This window comes from Trachemys scripta, chromosome 2 (genome assembly GCF_013100865.1).
Source record: "Trachemys scripta elegans isolate TJP31775 chromosome 2, CAS_Tse_1.0, whole genome shotgun sequence".
NCBI lineage: Eukaryota > Metazoa > Chordata > Testudines > Emydidae > Trachemys > Trachemys scripta.
This window is the reverse complement of record NC_048299.1, coordinates 181,269,351-181,285,349: the sequence shown is the minus strand read 5'-3', so window position 1 is coordinate 181,285,349 and position 15,999 is coordinate 181,269,351. Positions and strand designations below refer to the sequence as shown.

At 45.7% G+C, this 15,999-nt stretch overlaps 1 protein-coding gene across 2 annotated transcripts in view; it reads left to right on the top strand.

Moving 5' to 3' along the window:
- KCNG2 (potassium voltage-gated channel modifier subfamily G member 2) overlaps positions 1-15,094 on the top strand; it is a 78,828-nt gene extending 63,734 nt beyond the window's left edge. For both annotated transcript variants that reach the window (XM_034762477.1, XM_034762478.1), the window contains exon 3: positions 12,741-15,094. In XM_034762477.1, coding sequence (XP_034618368.1) covers positions 12,741-13,556 — 816 coding nt within the window. In that variant the 3' untranslated portion in view covers positions 13,557-15,094. The remainder of the gene's footprint in view (positions 1-12,740) is intronic.
- Positions 15,095-15,999: the final 905 nt, after the last annotated feature.

Here is a 15,999-nt window from a genome sequence, read left to right as displayed (position 1 = left end):
GTGTAGACATATCACTGATTAGTCCCCTTAAATTAAATTACATCACATATATTCATATTGTACAACATATAAAACTCTCAGCATAGTGCAGAGGCATTTATATATTGGCTTTTCAATTGGTTTTGTTTGCCCTTTTGTTCTTTAGGGAGATTAGTTTGCATTTCTAAGAATACTGCTGCTAAAATAAGCAAAATATCAAGAATATCTAAAACATCATCTTTCAACATAACTAGATTTTCATTTCCCACTCCGGCATGAGGATTAAAGATGTCCCATGACCTCACACACACGCTGGGTAGGATTCTCTTCTCATGTTGGTTTAAGCCAGGGGATCTCCAGTGCAGTCACTTGAGTTACATCTGTATAAAAATGGCGGAGGAAAATCAGACCTATGCTTTCTTCTTCTCTACACTTGGTGATATCATGTGGAGCTATTGTAATTAGAGAAATTCTAATAGGAAATTACAGTTCAATAGCCTTGAATTGGAGACCGTGTTATAACAGAGAGACTCATAAATAATTTATATAAGAAGATTCCAGGATTATGTTACTCTGTGTCACTCCATAGCCTAAAATTTCTGTACAGCCAATGTGAAATGATGGAAACAGCTATAAGCATGGCTGAAAGCTCTTTTTGTTCGAAGTATCATCTGGTTCAGTCATCGCTGGGATTCACAGTCTGTTACCATCCCGTTTTTAAGTTCTCAGCTATTTTGACTTTTCAAATGTATACCCATTTGTGTGTACAGTAAGGCATGTATCTATGTCATGCCAAGAGTCCTAAACTATTGTGATATCAGAGGTAACTCAACCAATCCCCACCCTAACTCTACAGTTAGTTTGCATGCAACAATTTAATTGGTTGTATGAGGGAGACTGCTCAGATGGTGGATTACTTGGCTCAGCTCCGACACCCATGCAGGCTTTCAGCTACTAGTCAAGTTAATAATACCTTATACTGCACAGAGAGCTGAGACTGTTTAACCTTTTGGGTTTAATTTACACATACTGTATCCCCTACCCTCAGTGGTCGGGATTGGGAATAGATGTATTTTGTGAATGTGAGTCAAATAATATGTGACCGGAAACCTTATTTCACAAAAGGTACCCAACAAAAAATTAATTTCAGATGTTAAGGCAGTTCCTGTATAACAACTGTTGTTGAATTGTTTAGATTTCTAAGCTATATTCTGCTGTACTTTAAATGGGTCAGAATTAGAACTATTCAGGACTGTTGAATGTCAGAAAGGCCAAGTATTTGTTGCACAAATAGTATTAGATTGTCTCATGAGCCTCACTATGTTAGGCTATTTTAGATCTAGAGCTCCTGTCATTTTTAGGTTAAACCCTTTATTTGTTTTAATGAAAAATAATGTAGAAAGATGAAATAGCAATTACCCTTGGCATTTTCTATCTCAAGGGAACACTCCACTTCAAACTCTTTATGAGGCCCTCTCTCTCTCTCTCTCTCTCTGATATACAACTGTTTTTCCTTGGCTCCCAGCTGCATTAAATCCCATTTTATTCATCACTATTAGATCAGCATCTCTTTGTGATACCTTGGTGCTGTGCTTTCATTAATGGGTGTCTTAATAAAAATGCCGTTCATTTTATTCATTTCTTTATCAAACAGCATGTTTTAGAAGTTAAGACACAGTGAAACTAACACTCACATTTAAAAAAAAATACCTTTACCCATATTACAAATATTGTCTACAGTGACTAGGCATGTAGAGTGGGATTTAGACTTAATTCAATTCCCCTTGTCTTGTTTGAAAATCCCAGCTGTATAGCACATTCATCACTGAGATATCTGAGTACAATAACACTGAGCTGTAATAACAAAATATTCTTTCAGATGAAATAATGGTTCAGTTTTAATTTACGTGTTACCATTCAGGTTGTTAGTTTGCTTTTTGTATTTCACTTGCCTTGGACAATTCAGTCCTATACTAGCTGGAAACAGGGAAGGGACCAAATGACCTGTTCTGTCTCTTCCATCTCTAATTGCTGTGACAATGAAATTGCTGTGGCCTTTAAATTACCCCCAGAGCTACCAGCTGCAGAGGTGGCTGGGAGCCCCGGGGCTCAGGGGATATTTAAAGGGCCCGGGGCTCTAGCCGCCGCTACCGCAGCGTAGCTCTGGGCCCTTTAAATCTCTGACGGAGCCCTACTGCTGCTACCCCGGGGCTCGGGCAGCGGGGATCGGGAGGTGATTTAAAGGGCTCTGGGCTCCAGGTGCTGCAGGGAGCCCCGGACCCTTTAAATCGGCAGCCTGGGGAAGCCGGTCGGGTCCAGCACGGTGTACCAGCTCTTGCCGGTACACCATACCGGTCCGTACCGGCTTACTTTCACCTCTGTCCATACTCCACAAATGTTTGCATTGCCTTCAGTGGGACTGCTAGTGCTGTCAGGTGCTATTCAGTGCTAATAAGAGTATCATAATCTATCTATCCCTAGGTGCCGTTATTTAGGTCACAGGAAATATTAGGCATTTTTGCACTCAGACTTTGGCTTGCTTTGAAGGATAAAATCTGTCCTTTACTTGAAGAAGAAATAAAAAACACATGGGCATGTTCATCTCAGAGCTGCAGGAGATGTTACTATCTGAAAATGTGAGGATTGGACTGGAATAGAGAAGCTGATTGTGTTTGGCTAGTCCCTATGTAACTGGACTTCAGTAATGAAGTGATTAATACTTATGCAAGACTTAAACAAATTACATCAGATCACTTAACGTTACAAATACTTATATTTCAACTGCTCTGGATGCTATAAGTGGGGTCAAGGAAATGGAATTGTGTGAAACTGCCCTGGAAACCTTTAAATTCAAGACCGAGGGAATGGCATAATATAAAAATGAATAAATATATTTTTTAAAAACACCTAAAGGAGAAGCTTAGCCATTGCCATTATTATTTATCGAAGGCCTAACAACAGAACAGAGAACTGGAAGCAAGCTAATGAGCCATTATTTTAAAATGGCACATTAGATGATCTAGGTAATTATAAGCTAGTTAGCTTGATACTGATCCCAGGCAACAATCATGAAAAAACTGATGCAGGATACAGTCAGTAAAGTATGACAGAATAATTAGTGCCAGACAACATGGTTTTATGGAAAAGAGATGATGTCAAACAAAGTTGATACTGCTTTTTGATGAGATACAAGTTTGGCTGACAAAGTTCACTGTGATGAAATAATGGTTTGGGTGTATGTCTACAGTGAAGCTGGAGGTATAAGTTCCAGCTGAACCAAACATACCCACGCTAGCTCTGATTGAGCTGGTGTGCTAAAAATGGAACCATAGCCCAAGCGGTGCGAGCAGCAGGACAGGCTGGCCTCCCTGAGTCCAGTCCCATCTGGGACTCTATGTATGTACTCAATATGTATGTCTCCTTGAGCTAGAATTTATACCTTTCAGCTCAAGTGTAATACCCATACCCTGTGATTTGTGTAAGGTATTTGACTTAGTATCATGTGACACTCTGATTAAAAATAAATGCGGCTCATATTCAATTAATTTAAAAGCTGGCTGACTGATAGGTCTCAAAAAGTAATTGTAAAGGAGGAATTATGATCCCGCAGGGGCATTTGTAGTGGGGTCTTTTAGGGATCAGTTCTTGGCTCAGTGCTATTCAATATCTTTATCAATGATCTGGAATAAAGTGTAAACTCATTGCTGGTAAAGTTTGCAGATGACACAAAAACTGACAAAGTAGTAAATGAGGGGGACAGGTCATTTCTAAAGAATGATCTGGTAATGAGGGCACCTGGACCATAGCCCCACCCCCTCTCAGCCTCCTCCCCTGAGGCCCCGCCCACACTCCACCCTGCTCCGCCCCAGGCCCTGCTCACACTAGCCCCCCCGCCTGCCGAGTCCCTCTTCTCCTCCACCCTCCTCCCCTAAAGCCCCCCACCTGCTGCTCACCAAGTCCTTCCTCTCCTCCTCCCCCCTGCCCACCGCTCGCTGAGTCCCTCTGCCCCCTCCCCTGAGGTCCAACTGCCTGCTGCTCCCTGAGTCCCTCCACCCTCTCCCCTGAGACCTCTGCCACTCACTTAGTCCCTCCTCTCCTCCACCCCCTCCTCCATGACCCCCACTGAGTCCCTCCATCCCCCCCTCCCCTGAGCGGTGTGTGGGTCACGAGAGAGGGGGGGTGGAGGAAGTCAGCAAGCAGTGGGCAGTGGGGACCTCAGGGGAGGTGAAGGAGAGTAGGTAGTCAAGACTCAGTGAGCAGTGAGTGAGGGGCCACAGGGGAAGTGGAGACAGGGAGGGACTCAGCAAGAAGCAGCGGGGGCCTTGGCAGAGGGGCGGAGCAGGGGAGGGAAGAGATGGAGCATGGATGGAACTACGGGGGGAAAAGCGGGAAGGGACCTCAGGGACGGACCACAGGTGAGGCCACCACAGTCCAAGTGTTCGTGCTCTCAAAGGTGGCAGGTCAGTGGCTGCACTGCAGGGGAGGCTTAGCCTATTATACCCGCTGCCTATGAATGTTAGCAAGTTGGAAAGAGGTCAGAAAAGAGCTACAAGAATGATTCAAGGACGGTTTGAAAACCTGCCTTACAGTGAGAGATGGAAGAACTCTTTAGTCTGGCAGACAAAAGGATCATAACTGCAGACAGTGGAGATCCAGTGACTGGAAGCTGAATCTAGATAAATTCAGCCTAGAAATAAAGCGCTGATTTTTCTACAATTTATCACTGGAACAATTTACCTAAGGAGATAGTGGATTCTTTGTTTCTTGGGGTCTTCAAATTGAGACTGGCTGTCTTTCCAACAGAGATGCTTTAGCTCAGCCAGAAGTTATGAGATTGATGCAGGACTCACTTGGTGAAATTCTCTGGCTTGTGTTTTGCAGGACCTCAAACTGATGACCATATGGGTCCCTTAAAATCTATGAATCTATGTATGATCTAATCCCAAAAGATGCCATGCTCTCACCTTGCACTGCAGTTTCCAGTAGGAGTTGAGTGCACTCAGCATCTTTTGGGAGGTGCGCAGCATCTTTCAGGCCCAGGCCCAGTGCTATCAACAATATGAAAGGAGCAGGGACAAGTTATTGTGATAAGGAAAAGGGATAGCCATAAAAATGCAGAACGTGAATGTTTCCTGCATTGGCTGAGGGAACCTTTGTGAGTTTGACCCCTTTTAATGCAATTCTCTGCCTGAAGAATCTTTGTCAATACTGGCTATATTTTTTGGCATAAAAAAGCAAATTTAGGCCAATAGCTAGCTCTAATTTAATATTTTCAATCAAAATGTTTGGTTGCTGTTCAGACTCAGCCTGTAGGTCATTTGTGAGCAGGATGACTCCACTGAAACAGACTACAATAAATGTCAAACTTCTAATTCACTGGCAGTAATCACTGCTCGCTCTCGCTCACTCTCCAGCACTTTGCTCCTGGATGCAAATGGAAAATAAAGATACCAATATGAAGGCGGGGGACTTCCCAGTACTTTTGATCCCCCTGAGATTTATTTGAAACTTAGCTGGTGGTGCTCTGAATAGACACTACAGGGGGCAAATTTTGTCATGCTAGTGAAAGGTCCGTTCATTCTGGTGAACACAACAGCTTCTCCCATTCCAGCACCAGCCTCTGGACACCAACAGAATAGTGTCAGACATCTAAAACTAACCCATATATGATGACTTTTCATATCCTGTTCTGAATCAGCCAGGAATTCTGCCAGGAGAGGACATGTTATCATTGTCCTTGGGCCTTTGTTTAGTGGGGGAGGGGCACAGAATTGCCAATGCCACCCTGAGATGCTCTCTCTGTGCTGTGCAAAGGCAGAAAGAGACAGCATTTCAGTATTTTGGTGCAGAGGTAGTGGCAGCAGCAGGAAACCAGCAGGATGGCAAATTCAGCCAGAGGCAAGCCAGAAGACCCTTTACACCACATGATAAAGGGGGAAAGAAGGAAAATCAGAAAGATCAGCTTCAGAAAAAAAGTGGGAAGACAGAAACCAGCTTTACAAAAAAAAAAAAAAAAAATAGGGCTGGAGATCATGGCAGGGGAAACCAGCTAAAGAAAAAATATGGGGCAATGAAGGAGAAGCAACAAAAAGTGGAAAGATGGGGGAGAAAACAAAGCTAAAAAGATGGGGAATGGAAGAGATAAAATAGAGGGAGGCGAACAAGCATAAAAATGTTGCAAGGGATCAGATTTTAAAAATGAGGCTAACAAGGAGTTTGAGAGTGTGTGATAATGGCAAGTATTAGAAAAGGGCCTTGGGACAAGCTTAAAAAAAAAAAAAAAAAAAAAGACAGGAAGGGATAGGTGTGGCAGGAACACATCTTGTCCCAGATGCTGTAAATCCTGGGTTACAATCCTGCTCCCAGCTATTAAGTGCTTCATGTTTTAATTGTCCACTAGTTCCAGGAGAGGTATGATTATAGGAGCACAGCCTAAAAGGGGGCCCTCTCCCTGAACATTTCAGAATTCCACTGCTTTGTGAGACCACCCTATGGCTCTTGCGCAGCTCCTTTCAGCTAAAAGCGCAAATTGTGTGTGCTGGCATTCCCCATGGAAGCTGAACAAGCTGTACACAAATGTCTTTGGCGTGGACTCAGTCTCAGCCCCAGCTGAGTTCTGTTTTGTTGGTGATTTACATGCTATAGTGCTGCACAGCTGCTACTTATGGGAAACAAGTCCTGTCTGTATTGTCTCAGTCTCTGCCATGTTTATATGAAGCAGGTGTTTGGTAAATTCCAAGTGCTACAGTTAGGTTTTTTTGTGGCAAGACTGCAAAGCAGAATCTGGCTCGTTTCTATAGCATCTGCACTGACACTTGTGAGGATGACAATTACAAGGGCTATCAATCCTCGTACTTCAGGGCGTACTGCAGTGAAACAGAGCTCAGTTCTCTTCACTGCTGCTCAAGACCCAGCATTTACTGAGGCATACAGAAGGATGGCTTAAAAAGATTCTTCATTGTTGCTTCCAACCTTTGTGTTACTGGCTCTTGTGCTGCTGCTCAGATGTAGAAAATAAGGTGGCCTAAACTCACTGAATAGGATTAAAGCAGTATTTGGAACTGGAACCCAAATGCAATTGAACTGGACTCTTACTTAAAAACAAATGACGGCCAAATCTTATCAAGTAAGGAGAGTTATGCGTGTACACACACACACACACACACACACACACACACACACACACACCCCACCCCCCACTGACTGATCAGGAACGACCAATGGAACATTTGTTGCATTGTTTTTAATCTTCGTCAGACTTAATGATATTTGACACATCCATTTGTCATTACTACTTATTTGTATTATGGCAACACCTGGTTGTTCTAGATGCTGTACAATGTGCAGTCAGATTGTCAAAAGCGTGGAATACCCAGTGTGCTGAGCTCTTTTGGTCAGTAGTAAGAGCTGGGCCCTGCCACCTCGAATTTACAAACTAAATAGACAAAAGCTGTGAGATATTATTACCTTGATTTTACAGGGAGTGGGGGGGACTTAGGCCCAAATCAAGAGGTGTTAGGTGCCTAAATAGCTGTGAGGATCTAGCTCCAAGTGACTTGCACAGGGCTACACAGGAACTCAGTGCCAGGCATTGAACTCTCATCTCCTGAATCTACATCCAGTGCTCCCCACAAGACTAGAGAAGCTCTGTCCCCCCCCGCCACGGCCCCAGGACCGCAGCGAGGAGTGAGAGCTCCCCCAGCCCTGAGGCCATGCATGGAGCAAGATCTCCTCCAGTCCTGGGGTCACAGCTTGGGTCGGGCGCAGGGGCTTCCCCTGCCCCACCCACCTGGCACTTCTGGTGGGGAGGGGTCAGGGCGCTGGGGCTTGCCCTGCCTGCCCAGCGCTTCTTCAGACCTCTGGGCTTCTGCTACCTGGTGGTGGATTTTTTTCCAGGGTTCCCCAATTGGCCGGGGCCCCTGCGCACGGGCCCCAACAGGCCAGTGGCTAATCTGCCACTACCTGAACTCACCCAACACACCGCTGCAGGAGAGGGCCCCGCACTAGAAGTGTAAGGGAGAGTGCTCACTTAGGGACAGGGTAGATCTATCTATAAAAGTGTTGGCATGGGCGGTGGGTATAATAGCTCATAGGAGGCTCAGCCTCCCCTGGCACTGCCGCGGCCGCTGGACCCCTGGTTGCAGGGTTTTGGGGGGAAGTTTTTGATTTATTATGCCCCATGCAGGTTCCAGCGTGGCTGAGGAGGCAGTATGTGCTAGTCAGCTTCAGCCCCTGGACTCCAGGGAGATTACTGATGAACCCAGGAAGCTGAGTAGCATATACTGCCTCTTCAGCTGCCCCGGGGCCTGCGTGGGGAATAGCAAAGCTTCTTCCGGAGGAGCGTCTGAGAGACGCACGCTTTTGTCCGGGTGGCCTGGGGTCTGGAGAGGGGAGGCGCGGTGCAGCTGCAGTTGGCCTGGGACTCTGGGCAGGGGGGTCTTGGGACTTCGGCTGGCTGGGAGCTCCTCCGGCCACGGGGGGGAGTAGAAGGAGGGGGAGCTGGGGCTAGCCTCCTTGAAGGGGGGCTCCACCCGCTGCCCATGAGTGTTGGTTAGGGTTATGTTGCAACTTGCTATTAAATAGGGTTACCATACGTCCTCTTTTTCCCGGACATGTCCGGCTTTTCGGCAGTCAAACCCCCGTCCGGGGGGAATTGCCAAAAAGCCGAACATGTCCGGGAAAATGGCGGCTCTGCTCCTCCCCGACTCTTCGGCTCTGTTTAAGAGCTGGGCTGCCCCAGCGCTACCGGTTTTGGGCAGCCCCTGTGCCTCCGGACCCTGCGCCACCGGAGCCCGGGAGGGGAAGTGCCCAGCTGGGGGCGCAGGGTCCGGAGGCATAGGAGCTGCCCAAAGCCCGAGCGCTACCGGCTTCACGGTTTGCCGGGCAGCCTCCAGACCCTAAGCCCCCGGCTGGGCGCTTCCCCTCCCGGGATCCAGCTGCGCTGGGGAAGCGCCGGCTGGGGGCGCAGGGTCTGGGGGCTGCCCGGCAAACCCTGAAGCCGGTAGCACTGGGGCAGCCCTTTCCCCCTGGCTGGGAGTGGAAGGGAGGAGGGGGCGGAGTTAGGGTGGGAAGGGGCGGAGTTGGGCGGGGCTAGGGTGGGGGAATGGGCGGGGCCAGGGCCCGTGGAGGGTCCTCTTTTTTTATTTATGAAATATGGTAACCCTATATTAAAAGGTGCAGCCATTAGCTTTTCCCTTGCAGCACCAAGAGCTTAAGCTACATTAACCTGTTGCACTTCCTATTGTACGTTGTTAGGATAACTTTTAAGTAAAATTGCATTTGTTTTATTTTGTGTGTTTATTGTCTGCATGAGAGCCATTATTAATATTTTTGTTCCTGGAGGCAACCGAGGTATTGTTCAATATCTTCATTAATGATCTGGAAGATGGCGTGGATTGCACCCTCAGCAAGTTTGCAGATGACACTAAACTGGGAGGAGTGCTAGATACGCTGGAGGGTAGGGATAGCATACAGAGGGACCTAGACAAATTGGAGGGTTGGGCCAAAAGAAATTTGATGAGGTTCAACAAGGACAAGTGGAGAGTCCTGCACTTAGGATGGAAGAATCCCATGCACTGCTACCGAATGGCTAGGCAGCAGTTCTGCAGAAAAGGACCTAGGGGTTATGAGTCGACAGTGTGTCCTTGTTGCCAAAAAGGCTAATGGCATTTTGGGCTGTATAAGTAAGGGCATTGTCAGCAGATCAAGGGACGTGATCATTCCCCTCTATTCGACCTCAGATGAGGCCTCATCTGGAGTACTGTGTCCAGTTTTGGGCCCCACACTGCAAGAAGGATGTGGATAAATTGGAAAGAGTCCAGCGGAGGGCAACAAAAATGATTAGGGGGCTGGAGCACATGCTTTATGAGGAGAGGCTGAAGGAACTGGGATTGTTTAGTCTGCAGAAGAGAAGAATGAGTGGGGATTTGATAGCTGCTTTCAACTACCTCAAAGGGGAGTTCCAAAGAGGATGGATCTAGACTGTTCTCAGTGGTACCAGATGACAGAACAAGGAGTAATGGTCTCAAGTTGCAGTGGGGGAGGTTTAGGTTGGATATTAGGAAAAACTTTTTCGCTAGGAGGGTGGTGAAGCACTGAAATGGGTTACCTAGGGAGGTGGTGAAATCTCCTTCCTTAGAGGTTTTTAAGATCAGGCTTGATAAAGCCCTGGCTGGGATGATTTAGTTGGGGATTGGTCCTGCTTTGAGCAGGGGGTTGGACTAGATGACCTCCTGAGGTCCCTTCCAACCCTGATATTCTATGATTCTATGAGGTACACCCACCAATGTTATACAGTGTGTGGCCCTGTGCAGCACCACCAACTATAAATATTCATAGGAGTAAGAGGAATACTGCAGAGGGGTGACTAGAGGTACCCATCTAATTCCCCCTTGCAGCTGTGGTCCCAAGGTTCTCCTTTACCCTTAATGACATAAGGCTTCCAAGCAGCATGTGAGAGGTGCTGTCTTCTGAGTAACCTGGGAAGGAAATGGGGGTTACAAAACTTACAAACTAAATAGACAAAACAACAAAGAAATACCAGGCTTACCAATGGGGAAAATTCCCACTTAATTTTTTTCTCCTAAGATAGATAATTCTTAATGATGGTTGAGTCTTCGAATCCGGCCTGGAACTAGTCTTCCATGAGGAGTATGTGCTTTGCTGCACTGGGGTGTGGAGAAAAGAAAGGGTAACAAAAATCAAATTGAAGAAGACATTATAAAGGCCTCCATAGATATAAAGTTATGACCATGGCCCTATACAGTAAAAGATGTCTGTAAGTTGCCAGCTGTGCAGTTAAACAGGGATATGGTGTATGTGAGGACACAGCTGTTTAGATGCACAAATATGCTAGCATGTTCATAAACAAGGTCAGGACCAGCTTGCACAGCTGATGCTTCTTCCTCTGCCCTCCATTTTTAAAAAAAATGTTCAACTACCAGCGGCAGTAAAAAATCATATGAAATGTCAGGGTTTGTGCTCCAGAGAGGCCTAGGGCAGGGATTCTCAACCTTTTTCTTTGAGGTTCCCAACCACCAACATACTATAAGAACTCCAGGGCCCAGTGGTGGGGCTCGGGGCTTCTGGCTTCAGCTACGGGGGGTGCCCTGGAGCAGCCCAGCATGGGGCTGGGAGGGCTGGCCCTGAGAGGGCTCCTCTGCTCAGGAGGGGAGAGGAGTGCCAGGGCTCCTCCAGTTATGGGGGGGCAGGTTTTGGGGCTGTGGAGGGCGGGGTCTTGGGCAGAAGGGGCAGGGCTGGCAGGCTAGCCTCCCCACAGTGGAGGTTCCCCCGCCGCTCAGGACAAAAAGACGCATTTAAACAGGTGATAAATTTAGGTAAAATATCATTTAAAATAGAATGAGAGAAGAGGATAATTGTATACCATCTGTCACTACAGGAGTGGTTATATTAATACATAAAAGTTCATGAAGTCAAACAAATAAGATGTCTTACACTGGTGCCAAACAAATGCCCCCTCCACTTCTCCAAAAGCTGCTGTAAAACAGTAACATTTCAACATGAATATTTAAATATGAGAACAGTTCTGTGATCCTAAGTAAATCAGTATCTGTTTATTTGCTCAAGGTGATTACCACTGGGATGAAAGTTAATAGCAGCAATATAGCTGTGAATTGGCAGTGTAGTTGCAAGGTGAGATTAGCAATCAAAGGACAATCATCATTATTATTATTCATTGCTGCTCAAGTGCTCAGAGGTTAGTTTGTTTGTAGCTTTTGTGAATAAAAAGCTCATTTTCCATTAAACCAGTCTGCAGTGGAAGGAATGTATTCAAATAATTCTCTGCCTCCAACGGTGTGAGGGGAAATTGTTATGATTAGTTATAAGTAAGTAAATAGCTAAAAACATTCCCCCCCCCCAAAAAAAACAGAGTTGGGGGAGGGGGATTTTTATTTTTTGTTTTAGAAATACTCACTGTTCCAAGTAGTTTTTATAGAAGGTTAATAAATTATTAAGATTGTTAAGCATGTTACACCTGTGAATAATGTTATAGACTATTCTAAGCACGTCATTTAAAAGCATTATAGATTGTCATAAGCCAAAGTTATAAACAGCATGTTGATTAGTGGAAGTCAATTATTTATTAAAAAATCTAATGCTATAAGAACTATTTATAAATGAAACTTTAATACAAACTGTGACCCATCATTCTTTCAACATCTTCATATTCTGGGTGTAGTACCATGCAATCACACAGAGCTCTCTGCAGGATCAGGACATTAGTCTCAGCTTTGATCTCCACTACAGAATTACTTCGTATAACTAAATCGCTCAGGCATGTAAATAATCCACACACCCGAGCAACGTAGTTATACCAACCTAAGCGCTGTTGTAGACAGCACTACATCAGTGGGACAGCTTCTCCCACCGACATAAGTACCGCCTCTCACGGCGGTGGAGTTATTAAGCCAACGGGAGCGATGTCTCCCACTGGCTTGGAGTGCCTTCACCAGAAGGGCGACAGCGGTGCACCAGTGCAAGTTTCTAATTTAGACCTGCCCTCAGTCTTCATTGGCAGCCTGTCAACCATCAGTGTTCTGTCTTAACGTCAGTTATTCTGGTTTTCAATTACCCATTCTAAATGTTTTCTGTGATTTATTTTCTCTCTTACCAGTGATTTGGATAAGTTTTAAACTACACTGGAGGATGTCTTTAAGAATCACTACTAAACTTTTATTCGTTGGTCCTTTGCCTAAATCCCTTGTCTTTTACTCTTTTCTGTTTTCTCCCCCTCCTGTTAGGGTGAATGTTCTCAGAAGTGCTACGACATCTTTGTGTTGGAGACCGTTTGCGTTGCTTGGTTTTCCTTTGAGTTCCTCCTGCGCTCCATTCAGGCAGAAAGCAAGTGCGCCTTCCTGAAGACCCCCCTCAACATCATCGACATCTTAGCCATCTTGCCTTTCTACATCTCTCTGATAGTGGATATGGTCTCCGCCAAAAACAGCAACAGGAAGCCTGGCAGTGGAGCAGGAAACAAGTACTTGGAGCGAGTGGGCCTGGTTCTACGCTTCTTGCGGGCTCTCCGTATCCTGTATGTCATGAGGCTGGCACGCCATTCACTGGGACTGCAGACACTCGGACTCACTGTGCGCCGCTGCACCAGGGAATTTGGACTCCTCCTCCTCTTCCTTTGTGTTGCCATGGCACTCTTTTCTCCACTGGTTTATTTGGCAGAGAGCGAACTGGGAGCCAAGCAAGAATTCACTAGCGTTCCCACCAGCTATTGGTGGGCTGTAATCTCCATGACAACTGTAGGCTATGGAGACATGGTACCTCGGAGCATCCCAGGACAGGTAGTAGCCCTGAGCAGTATCTTGAGTGGTATTTTGCTGATGGCTTTTCCAGTCACTTCCATCTTTCACACTTTTTCCCGCTCTTACACAGAGCTAAAGGAACAGCAGCAACGAGATGCAAGCAGACAGTTGCACCAGCTAGAGGAAACCACCAGATCCCCAAATGGTGACAGTTCTCAGGGATTGGTTACCTCCTCCCCACTAGACGCAGCTGGGGCGTGGCGTCAGCCAGCAGTGAACCAGGAAGACAAGAGGAGGTGTTGACCGCAAACAACTAAAAGACTTAGCCAGCAGCACTGAACTAGCAAATGAGAGAGTTCCATATCTGAAACAAAACCCTATGGAACGAACATAAATCAGGGTATACAGTGAGATCTGTACAAGAGACTGTCCTTCTTGAGTAACTTTTAGTGTCTCTAAAAACAACATGGAGTACCGTTCTGCTCCCTCTTTCGTAGAAGGCCGCTTTCGTTAAGCAACTGATTTTGGGCAGCCCCCAAGGAGCAGTTGCTTAAGCCAGGTTTCCACTGTGTCCACTAACGAGAAAAAAATAAACTTGGAGAGAGAATTCATCCTAAGGGCCCATTGCTGGGGGATATAAGGGTGCCATTTACTGTACATAAGCTTCCTGGTGGCCCTACTCTGTGCTAAGAATGTCCCCAAGCCCTTATTCCCTATGTACAATGGATTCAATATATGTGACACCCCCATGGGGTGTACATCTTCAAATGTAAAGTTGAAAGATGGGGGAGAGAGGCCTGCCTGGGCCAGGAGATGGGCAAATTTATCCCTATTCCCTGGTCTTTTAATAAATAGTGATTGTTTATTTATTAAATTGGGAACCATAATCTGGGCTGCCTGCTGACAGGTCTGACTTGTGCTCTTGCTCTTTCTGCATTATTTAGTAAACATGCATATCTACAATAGTAGGCTCTGCACTTTAGCCCTGTTGACAGAAATATACATGGACAACCTTGTTAATGATACTGAACATCAACTTGTTTTCCTTTGCTTATATTTGCATATAGCTTAAAAAAAAACCAAAAATGTGTTCCTCTGTTAGCCGCCTCCTTCCTGTGTTTTAAAGACTGTTTAATGTTTAAGCAAAAATTAAAAGCACCTGCCCAGTAGGGGTGGGAATAGTTGCAGAGACTCATGTCTATGTAGTTTTCTGCAGTGGTACTTTGAAGACTGCAGCTCTAAACAAAGGGCTTGATCCAAACCCATTAAGTCAATGGGAGACTTTCCATGGACTTTGGGGTTCAAGCCCCAGAGCAGAAGCTGTCCCACATGTTAGGGAATAATCTTGGGAAGAGATGATCTCTTCAGACCCAGGTTACAACTGTCCATCCCTCCCTTCCCCCAGTTCTCATTCCAAAAGATCACTACATTTAAACAAAAAGTCTGTGCCACAAAAACGCAACCATTTTGTGTTTACTGAATCAAAGTTTTCATATCATGAGCATCTGTGAGCTCTCTGCCCCATGCTGCTCCTCCTTCACTGTGTAGCTGGTTCAGTTCAGGGTGTAGCGTACATCTGGATATCATTTAAGAAAAACAACATTGATGGCCACCTCATTCTTTACTAATGTAGGAACATTACACTGCCCTTTTCTGTTCCACCCCTGCTGTCAGGAAATGAACAAATACTCTTATATTACAGATGGGGTTTTTTCCCCCAATGGAGACGAGAATAACCTTACACTCGTAGATGACTGTAGTAAGCCATTCCTCAAGGGAATGGACTGAAAGACATAAAAGGTTGTTTTATTTTAATAAAAACTGGAAGTTTTGTTTCTGTAGTGTTGCACTGGCTTTTCTTTTCCTTTTGAGGCAGTGCCATGTGCTCCAATGTCCCCACAGCTGACAGTAGCTATTTGCTCTTCCTGGCCCATTTTAAACATTGGCCATTATCAGAACAACAGGTCAAGGAATTTGAAAAACCTGTTTAATTTATGGTTAATTTAAAAAACAAGATAAAAAGCTGAGCTGGCAAACACCAGTGCACCCACTTCCATTCTCAAATAGGTGCCAGCTCTAGGTCTGAGGTTGAGATGGGAGTGGTATCTACCACTCCCATTGACTCCGAGGAGAATTGTGGTCTCTCAGCCCCACCCAGGAGTGATCCCGTTTAAAGGGGCCTTATGGACATATAGCACAGTCACATCTTATGGGGAGACTTTCCCTTGCCCCTGCTGAACCTCACATCCAAGCTGTGGAAATAACATCCCCTCAGTGTGGGATCTACAGAAATACCATGCTGGGTTTTTTTCCCTATACGTTTAGCTTCACCGAGATTAGCTCCCCTCCCTCCAAACAATTTTGGGGTCCTAGGGAGAGGTGAAGGATAATAATAGATTGAAAGCTATGTACTGCCTGTTCCTACAAGAAAAGGAGGAGAAAAAAGATTGACCTGCCCCTCAATGAGCCAGTTCCAGGCCTGCCAAGTGCTGCCAGCATCTTCACAGCATCGCTCTTTTTGAGTTAAGAAAACTATTGGCCAGTAGTAAAGCAGCCACCACACAAACCTTATGGTTTCTGCCCAGAGCGCAGGTGTCTGAGTACTGCCTTGCAATGGAGAATTAGAATGAAGCCTCATACTGCTGGAGAATTGCCACATACTGCTACAATTTGATATTTTAAACTGGAGCAGGATTTTCATGTGTTAAGTCTATGAAGGCTCGTCTTCAAGGCCCAGCATACTAGC